Genomic DNA, 10417 nt, shown 5'->3' on the forward strand with positions numbered 1-10417 from the left:
TAATTCATTTGTTGTAGCTTTCAGGAAAATTCTGTGCGTCATACCAGTGTTGAATAAGTCTGTAGTCAAACCGTTGTGCGGTTCCCGCACAGCTTCCATGGTGCCACAAGATAATTTGCACTTTTGCACTCAGAACAGTTTCTAGCTCAAGTAAATTCTGTCTTTTTTTGCATTTTGTATTTTCTGATACACAGATTCTGTTGCAGTCAATGCAAGGTTGCAGGCTGTGAAAACTTAGAATAGTTATAACAGAATACCAAGTAAGATGTTATCCTTACTTTTATACAAGGAACACTGCACTCCTTAAACAGAAAATATTTTGCATTATTTGAAAACTAAACTGAACTTGACTGCATTGTTTCAAAAGAAGGACCAACTTGGAATATATGTGATTGACTTGAAATCTACATGTATGACTTGATAGAATTTATTATATTTTTAAAAGTACCTTGAGATACATTTGTTGTGAATCATCACCATATAAATAAGCTGAATTGATCTGAATTGAAATTTAAGTTAATCTTTCAATTTAAATCCAACTTCAGCAATAGTTAAACATGACATTGGTGTATTAGTGCTACATGTAGTCATAATATTCCTGTTCTAGATCAGAAAATAATTATTAGACATGACAAGCTTGAGATATAATTAGCTCTCTGTCTGAAATCAAGGTCAAATAAAAGTTGTTAAATTACTTAGTTTTACTTGTGTAGACAAAATAAGAAAAACTTATTTGAAGAAAGAAAAACACAAAATCAACCAAATGAATATGAATTCAGATTTATTGCAGCTTTTTTGATGTTACAGTTCATAATAAATCTGGTAGTTGCAGTCAGCCCTATGCATTTAGTTTTACAGTTGTTGAAAGTAAAGCATGATCACACACACCATGTAGTTTAAACAGTGGAGCTCATGTTCTCTCAAAACATGAATAGAAAAAAAGAGGAATAAAAACAACTTGTCTGTTACATGTGGCTGCTTTTAAAGATTTCACACTGCACAGGATGATGTATGTGAGGCAACAGAAGAGACAAGGAGGAGACTAGAAAACCCCTGCTCCTCAGGTACAAAGCCACTTCCTGTTGTTTTTGTGCAGCGGTGGTTACCCTGTAAGGATTTGTTAATGTAACACTACAAATATTCTCATGTCTGTACAACAACGCATCCAGCAACCAGAAGACAGCCAGGCTGACTGATGAAAAGGAAACAGGGCTAACTCACATCTCTGTGGCTCTTTCTTTGGTTTAACAATCTCTCTGCCTTAACTTGTGTTCAGTAGGTTTCTCTAACTCGTTCTATGTGATTACGTTGGTTGTAAATTATAAAGCGTGTTCCTGAGGTGACTCTGTGTCTGCATGGAAAGGTGAGGGTGGAAAAGGTTGCAGAACAAGGGAAGAAGAATAGAGACCAGGACTTTTAATAACGGAGCCGAGACGAAGAGACCCTGCTGGAGCTCTTTGAGCTGATGCTGCCACCTCCTCCTATGCTCATGCCACTGCCATATCCGCCGCCCATGCCGTAGCCACTGCCCATTCCGCCGCCCATGCCATAGCCACCGCCCATTCCGCCGCCCATGCCACCACCCATGCCGCCGCCCATGCCGCCTCCTGCGCCACCACCTGTTAAAGAGAAAAACACATTTTGAGTGGACTACGTTCAACTTCTGAATGCCAAACTTTACTGGTATATATATATTTTTAACAAATACATACCATAGCTGGTGCTTGAGGACTGCACATGGATGGTTGCACTTCCACCTCCAGAGGCAATTCTATGAAGATAATAAGTGAAAGATTCTCAGTCAGCTTTACTCAAACTTCAACGTGCCCTGCTGCAGAAGGTTAGCATAAAGTTTCTACCTGGATTCCTCTCCTTCTAGGAGCTTCTTGTAGGTGGCAATCTCAATATCAAGAGCCAGTTTGACGTTCATGAGCTCCTGGTACTCGCGGACCTGGCGGGCCATGTCCTGTTTGGCTCTCTGCAGTGCGTCCTCCAGATCCTTGATGCGGAGCTTAGCGTCCTTCACAGCTAGTTCGCCGCGCTCCTCAGCCTCTGCAATCTGGGCCTCCAGGTTGCTTCTCTACGTGGTTGGAAACATAAAAGAAGCTTCACATGCGGCCATTTCTTTTTCCTTAAATTTGGCAAGATGCTTTTATTGTCTCGCTAAATGTTGGTACCTGTCCTTTGACGGCCTCAATCTCATTCTGGAGTCGGCTGATCATGCGGTTGAGATCAGCAATCTCGCTCTTTGTGTTGCGTAGGTCATCTCCGGCCTGTGATGCAGAGGTCTGCATCTCTTGGAACTGGGGAATAAGTCGAGTAATAATTGTTAGTGCATTTTGAACAAAACTCAACCTGCCATCCCACTTTGATTTGAGGAGAATTTCTAACCTTCTGCTGATACCACTTCTCTGCCTCAGCTCGGCTGTTGTTGGCGATCTCCTCATACTGAGCCCTGACTTCAGCCACAATGGCATCCATATCCAAGCCACGGCTGTTGTCCATCTCCACAATGACCGATGTGTCCTTGATCTGTCCCTGGAGTTCATTCAGTTCCTGAATGCAAGCAAAGAAAAGGTTTTGACATCCTGACACATTGAGGAAAGACTAACTTCTGTGTCCTTCAGTAACTTGTTTGTTTTGCTTACCGCTTCATAGATAGCTCTGAGGAAGTTGATCTCATCCTGAAGAGCATCAACCTTTGCCTCCAGCTCAATTTTGTTCATGTAGGCGGCATCTACATCCTGAAAAGGGGGTTGGCATTTGTCAATGGGCTTAGAGGAAATCAATAATTAATGAATCATTTATTGTTTTGGGGATACAAGACTGAAAGGCAATACAGTGGTTTATGAACCTTCTTGAGGAGCACAAATTCATTCTCCACACTGGCACGCTTGTTGATTTCATCTTCATACCTGGGTGGAAAAAAATTGTGAAAGATGAGTATAAAAAAACAATATAACAAACATAATCTGGTGCAAGGTGGGTTTAGTCTGTCACAACAGTGGTGGTCTTGCACTCACTTGTTCTTGAAGTCCTCCACCAGATTCTGCATGTTCTTCAGCTCTCCCTCCAGCTTGATCTTCTCGTTGCCGAGCCCATCCAGCTGTCTGCGGAGGTTGGCGATGTAGGCCTCAAACATTGCGTCAATGTTGGAGCGGGTGGTAGTCTGGTCCTGCAGGAGGCTCCATTTGGTCTCCAGCATTTTGTTCTGCTGCTCCAGGAAGCGGACCTGAACAAACGTTCAACATGCTTAGAAACACTTTTCTCTTTGCTTGCTTTAAGGTTCTACAGATGACTTGTGTGCACTTTCTTTTAATGGTTGGCTTTCCCACAGAAAAAAGATTATGTATACAAAATATTGCCAGTTGCTGTGTCTACTTCCCCCCCAGGGCAGGTATGATCTTGGTCCTCTACATGAGGGTGACTCATTGAGAAGTGTAACTGAATGCAACTTTCTAAAAGAAGATTATCGTGAGAGGAAAAACTCACATAATTTGTTTTCTTGTTCTTGTTAAAGTGATTAAATCTTATGGATTAAAGAATCTAATCCGTTTAGTGTAGGTGTAAGTATTTTTCCTAAGCTAAAGTGAGGTTTACAGTGCCACACCTAACTTTAACCCCTCCCTTAAACACCTGACATTGATGCCCCCTCGATACAAGGATGCATACTTTGAACATGCCTGCCTGAAACCCCCAACAATAAATTCATTGTGGACCAACATCACCTGAGAACCCTTTAGTAGTTGGGCAAAATGATCAAGTAATGCTTAGTCCACAATATTCTGCAACTGGGAATTTCTTGGACCACTTTGAATCTATGTTGAGTCTTGATAATGTCTCGTGTGAGGTGTGGTGTTTACTCAGCAGGGAAAGCTAACTGTGCACTCTCTCACACAGGGCGTGGTGCATTTGTATTTATTCAAGCAAACAACTATGTGTAATTTGGCAAAGAAGTTGTCACTGCATGCAAAAAAATTCCAGCAACTACTTTTTGCGCAAGGATTTTGAAAGAATGCATCGAGGCTTAAGGGAATAAAGTCCTCCTTTTGCATGAATGCAGAAGCTCTGCAGCACTGTGCCGTCATGGTTACAGGTGGTAACCTGATCTCTTCTTGCACTAACACTGAAAGCTACCAGTCACTGGATATGACCATTCTAGAGTTTCCTGCTTCCTGCTCTGCACAGAGACACCCAGTAAGAGGCCCATCACGGTTGAATGAAACTCAGTAAGAATGGTTGGCTTTCAGTTTGTGAACAGATGCTCATCATCATGCTGAGGACCCCCTTCAAGATGAAACATGCCAACTCTGCAAGCAAGTTCATATTAACAGTCTACAAGATTGGAACAGTTATTGTGCACTGATGACCTCTTCAGAAGAAAGTCAACACCAATGCACAAATAATTTCTACAGTTTTTAAAATGATATGTAGTAAAAGCATACCTTGTCAATGAAGCTGGCGAAGCGGTTATTGAGGGTCTTGATTTGCTCTTTCTCCTGGGTACGGACAGTCTGGATGTTGGGGTCGATCTCAAGGTTCAAGGGAGCCAACAGGCTCTGGTTGACTTGGACATTTGTGATGGGGGGTGCAACGAAACCTCCACCACCAGCACCGAAGCCACCACCAGCACCGAAGCCACCACCAGCACCGAAGCCACCACCGAAACCGGCACCGCCACCGTAGCCAGCACCGCCACCGTAGCCAGCACCGCCACCGTAGCCAGCACCGCCACCGTAGCCAGCACCGCCAGCACCGCCACCATATGAAGAGCCACCGCTGAAACCGCCACCCATGCTCGATCTCAGCATCGAGCCACCTATGCTCGATGAGGCCATTTGGTAAGATGATGGTCTGAGGGAAACAGCGGATTTTGAGGAAAATCCTCCTCCTACGCGGAGACTGCCACCACTAATACCGCCACTGCTACTATAGCTGGTCCTGGTTGTCTTCATGCTTCTGTTCGCCATGGCTGGTCTAGTTTCTTCTGAGAAGTAGTTTGCAGAAAAAAAGGAGGAGGAACAGAGATAGAGAAGTTTGGCAGAGATGTGGAGCACACTAAGAGGAGAGCCAAGTCCCTCTAAGTGCCTTCTAACTGTGAGAGATGGATATTTATCTGCCTCAGAGTGAAGGAGGTCCCAATAAGCCCAGCCTCCTCTGGACCTCCTCCCAGATTCTCCTCCAATTACCTGGACCCTTGAAGCTGCTCTCCCAGGCAGGTACACTGGCTCGGAGCCACTCAGCCTGTCAGACAGGTAACAGCGCTGCCTTGTAAAGTGATCTGGGCTCGACACACCCTCACACAGCATGAGGCAAGGATAGGCATTTTGGCAAAGACCGTTTCATAGGATAAGCTAGGGGCTTTCAGAGAGGTGTGGGAGGGCGGGGGCCCTAATTACAGACTCACACAGTACCCTTTACTGCTTTTGTATCTTTTTGCAAGAACAAAGTTTTAAATGTTCCCATTTAAAATATCTATTTATTTATTTATTTATTTATTTATTTACATTAAATTAAGGCTTAAATGAATTATGCAAACTCGAGACTATTATCTAAATTCCACCATAGTGTAAATTTTGTCATTTTTTAATTTTTTTGTCTGTTTTCATACCATCTGTAACAATGACCAGTCTAAAATACAGATAACAGTCACAAAAAAAGAAAGAAATTTGAAAAAAATTAAACAAACTATCTACTTAGTATTTGTTTTTTTTAAAGCCAATGTTGCAATGCATTTGTATTAAAATTGAGCTGAGATATGGTCAAAACAGAACACTACAAGCCTTGAGTCAAGAATGTATTTCCATCCATCCATTTTCTTTACACCGCTGTCCCTTAGTGGGGTCRGKAGGGTTGCTGGTGCCTATCTCCAGCTAACGAGAGGCGGGGTCACCCTGGACAGGTCGCCAGTTTGTCGCAGGGCAAGAATGTATTTCATTCAGTAGTTAAACTGTCTTTGAACTGGGTCGTATAGTACAAGGGGAGGTGCTTTTCAAATACAGTATCTTTTAACATTTTGACTTGCTCCAACGACAAACTTCACTGATTCTGACTGAGATTTTATGTGATAGACCAACAGAAAGGAATAAATCACTGGAAAGTGAAACATATAAATTTAAAAAATGTTTACAAATAAAAATCCTTAAATATTCTGGGATGCATTTGTTTTCAGCCACCCTCTGTTAACACTTTGTAGAATCATGTGTAGCTGGAGAATTACCATTGAAATTCTTTTCAGAGATAGAATGATTTTTTCTTTCAATTTCTCAACTGAGTTTAGATCTGGACTTTGATTTGACCATTTTAACACTTTTTTAAATTAGAACAAATTGAATGTAGCTCAGCCATTATGATTATATCTTTATCTTGGTGGTAGGTGTTACCTCCAACATGTTTTTTTTCTAGTATTGTCATGGAGCTTTAGCGGAAGTTCAGACTGGAAGACTCCGCCTCCTCCGTCCGCCCATCGACGTCATGCTCATCTCCGACCTCAGTGCTGGACCTCACCGTTCAATCAGCAATCAGGCTCTGCATAAAAGGATCCTCACCCGAGCCGTCAGGCTCTTCCCAGCTGCGTTCAACCCACCACCTCCCCTTCTCCACCCACATTCTTCGGCTCTAGTAGCACCCTTTCCTGACCACCACCAGTGTCGGGCCCCGGGGGAGAGCATCCCTAATCAGTTATCGGGATGTTCATCGAGTTCACATCAAATCTCAGCTCAAATTAGCCGCCGGGGTCCGAGCGCCAAAGAGCCAGGGGTGGAAGTAAGGGGGTACGGCAGGGTACTGCGTACCCCTAAAAGATTTAGCCGGGGTACGCAGTACCTGCAAGAGAGAGGAGAGGCTGTCAGCTGTAAAAAAAAAAAAATCAGTGGGTTTACTGTGCAGCCGTGAGTGCGCCCACTAATTAGCCGTGACTGATTAGTTTTTCAAGAACAATCTAAAACACACTTAATCAGTTAATAAATAACTTTTTTTCCCCCATTTCATATTGTTTCTGAACAAACTGAACGCCGCCAGGACGCTGAGACCAGCGYGTCCTCCTCTGATTGGCTTAAAACGTTCGTAACTTTATTAAATAACAACAAAAAAATCAACAATACGTGTTCAAATTAATGACCCAACAACAATAATAATCTCAGTGATTATTGTTTCAACAAGGTGCTACGCAATTCTGTGCGTTTCTGTTCCATTACCAAAATAACGAACAGAGCAGGAGTTTAAAATTAACTAATCAACCACCGCTGTGTTCAGGGAGCTTATTAATGATAGCAAAAATAAATATCAAGCCTGAAAACCTGATATCGTAACGGACTGAATGTTATGTTTTTAACTCTCTCTGGTCTCTCTGGTCGGCTTGTGGAGCGCAGGAGGTTGCCATGGCAACGGGTGTGCTTAAATGACAGAGACGGAGAGTAAAAGTGTGCGAGTAGTTTAGAGTTGATCACCTGTTCAGGTAGTTTTGCCTTTGTCTTGGCTCATCACAGCCGCTGTAGTTTCTGAACATTCAATAAACAACAAACTTGGACTAATTACCTTGTTCTTTGTGACTATACGTCATTTACAACAAACATCAAACACGATAAATACGTTTGATTAAGTATTTAACAAACAAATGACTTCTACCGCGATAATTGTGTGAAATTAAATTAGTTGATATAAAAAAATAGTTTGGTGCTGTCAGGCTCAGAGTCTGAGAGGTTTTTCATTCATCAAACAATTTTGTTTTTTTCCTCTTATTTAGTGGAAATATTGATGTTGATAATACTTTCTCCAAAATGATAACCTTTTTCAACCTTTATAGCTCCACTGTTGAAAATGAGAAGTTAACATTCACAAATGACATTGAAATAAATCCAGTCCAACATCTGGATTGAGGTGATTCCTCTGGAAAAATAACCCAACTTCAGAAGATGAGCTTTAAGCTAACAGAGCTCTGTGGTTCCTTATATCAGTATGAGAGTCAGGGTGAGGAGGCGCCATGTTAGGAAGATGAAGTGGAAGCTGCAGGATCTTCAGAACAAAYRGGTCATGATGCTGGGCTACTGATTATCCCTCTGTCTGGACACAGGATCAATAGAACCAGTTTAAAAGCTAAAATGAATGGTTATATGCCAGATATAGAAAACTGGGATGCCCTCCATGCCATGATGTTCAGGATTTAGGTCTCATGGCATCTCAAGGTGTCAACATTAAAGCCAGTGGGCTGAGGGAAATACAGCCTTATTTTGTAGCAATTCAAGAGGCTAACCAGCTTATTTTTATATATATATATGTATATATATATGTATTTTATTTATTTATTTATTTATTTATTCTTTTGCCCTGTGACAGACTGGTGACCTGTCCAGGGTGACCCCGCCTCTCGCCCGGAACGTTAGCTGGAGAGAGGCACCAGCACCTCTCCCGACCCCATTAGGGACAAGGGTGTAAAGAAAATGGATGGATGGATTTTTGTTTTTGTCATAGTACCCCCAAGAATTCAAAACTACTTTCACCCCTGCAAAGAACTGTTACTCATTCCTGTCATTAAATCTTTTAATTGTTCCCCTTTTGTCCGTCTGAGTCTTTCCAGATTGAACTGTATTTAGCTCCATCTTCCCATCATTTCTGACCAGTTCAAATATTTAGATATTGTTGTGTAATCTACCTCTGCTTTAAGCTTCTTTACTTTTACCCTGACCTGCCCTCTGTGTTCCTTGATTAATCATGATCCATTTTCTTCAACAAACTTTCACAGAACAGCTGAAATTATGCTAAGAGTAAATTGCAGAGGTGATCTCTATTTACTTGGTCGCATCATATTTTATTTAGGGGTAACATAAAACAAGAAACTAATGAGAAATGCAGGCCATTATAGATATTTTCCCAGACAATCTGGAATAGAATTGCCACTTCATCTTCTAACCTTGATGAGTAGTCACTGGATAGTCAGTCGCAGTATAGACAAAATTAATTTATATTCTGTTAATTTAGATTTTTTTGACAGCCTTTGCTATGTTTATTATTTATTTGTTTTCTTATCCTTCTTCCAGTGTAACGCCCATGTGGCTTCAGTATGTAAGGGCTTCTTTTTTTCCTGCAAAAATAATCTAATTTTCAATAGAGATTGACGGAAAAAAAAGTTTATTTCTAAAACATTTTTGAAAACCTTTGGTGGTTGTAATATAAAAAGCATGAGGGGTATGAATACTTTTCCAAGGTGCAGTATGTTTTGAAATAGTAAAGTCAGTATTTTAACACTGAAATTTTGATGGAATACTTGAGAAAAATATAAGAAAAGTTAAAGTGTGTGAGGTTGATGTTTCTGACTAAGTAATAAAATGTACAGATCAAAGAAGGGTAGGAAAATAATTTCACTACAAAAGAAATTCCTGTTTTGACTGAGTTGTGGTTAGATGGTCAGAGTTCTCATGAAGAAGAAACTGGTTTTGCAGTCGATTCCTCGGAGGCAGAGAAGAACTTTGATGAAGACAAAGTTCTCTAAATATTGCTCAATAAAGAAGCACACATATTTCTACTTATTATCCTTAAAGTAAAAACCGATTGAAAAATCATCTCACCAATAAATCCACCAAGAAACAGTTATCAAATCCTAAAATGAGTTCTTACATCAACCCTGTAACTAATGGAGTTTAGGCCCAAAGCGTGCAGCTGCTGCAGAGGATCTCAGATTCCACCTTCTGCAATCATCGTTCTTTACGTAACAGTTAAATTAACTTCTTTCTGGGTGCAAGAAATCAAAACATTTTGCATCAATATAGACATCCCAGCTTTAATAAGGTCATTTCAAAGTTGGGTCTCTCAATAGAAGATGAGCCTGCAGCTAAACGACAACATGCAAATTTCTTGTTCTGGCAGATCTGGAGCTGTCAATACCTGTTCAGAGTCCTGACAACTCCGCTCAAGGTGTTGCCCTCACAGACTCTCCTATAGCGCATCAGAATCAGCTTCAGGGCACAGCGGAGCCACACCCCAGATGAAAAATGCCAGTGCTTTCCTTCGGCTCCCAAAATGTTCTCATCCAAGAAGAGTTTTTACACTGCAGACACTTCCAGGCATCAGCAAGTACATTTTTTTCAGCAAAATTAAAGTTAGGTCATGTGAATAATTTATTAGCCACCGCATCTGAATCTCCTGGAAACACAATCTCTGGTTTGGTTATTTCCAGCAACTTGTAGTAGGGTAGGGTGCGAGAGACTAGCAACCTCGCCGAGGTGTACCCTTCTTATAGGGCAGTGGTTCTTAACCTGGGTTCGGTCGAACCCCCGGGGTTCGGTGAGTCGGTCTCAGGGGTTCGGCGGAGCCTCTGCCGCGGAGGTAAAGACACACTTGTGTAAAGTCGTGATGACGCCCCGCTTTGCCATCACTTGCTGCAGAGGATCACGTTACATTGCTTAACCAATCAGAGCTGCGG

The 10417-nt window shown here is 41.7% G+C and overlaps 1 protein-coding gene across 1 annotated transcript; it reads right to left on the reverse strand.

Moving 5' to 3' along the window:
- Positions 1-764: 764 nt before the first annotated feature.
- Positions 765-9956, reverse strand: LOC103466878 (keratin, type II cytoskeletal 8). Its single transcript, XM_008412769.2, has 10 exons — positions 9880-9956; positions 4446-5244; positions 3024-3232; positions 2855-2915; positions 2649-2744; positions 2392-2556; positions 2178-2303; positions 1860-2080; positions 1713-1771; positions 765-1619 (listed from the first exon to the last, which is right to left on the reverse strand). The coding sequence occupies exons 1-10, from the start codon at positions 9939-9941 to the stop codon at positions 1417-1419; spliced, it is 2001 nt and encodes a 666-aa protein (XP_008410991.1). The 5' UTR covers positions 9942-9956; the 3' UTR covers positions 765-1416.
- Positions 9957-10417: the final 461 nt, after the last annotated feature.

Source organism: Poecilia reticulata, linkage group LG7 (genome assembly GCF_000633615.1).
Source record: "Poecilia reticulata strain Guanapo linkage group LG7, Guppy_female_1.0+MT, whole genome shotgun sequence".
In the NCBI taxonomy this organism is placed as follows: Eukaryota; Metazoa; Chordata; class Actinopteri; order Cyprinodontiformes; family Poeciliidae; genus Poecilia; species Poecilia reticulata.

Coding starts and splice junctions, on each gene's coding strand:
- LOC103466878 (XM_008412769.2), bottom strand. CDS start 9,941: ATGCGCTATAGGAGAGTCTGTGAGGGCAACACCTTGAGCGGAGTTGTC. Junction 2,081..2,177: donor TTGAGGCCGTCAAAGGACAG/GTACCAACATTT, acceptor CCAACCACGTAG/AGAAGCAACCTGGAGGCCCA. Junction 1,772..1,859: donor CTAGAAGGAGAGGAATCCAG/GTAGAAACTTTA, acceptor TTATCTTCATAG/AATTGCCTCTGGAGGTGGAA.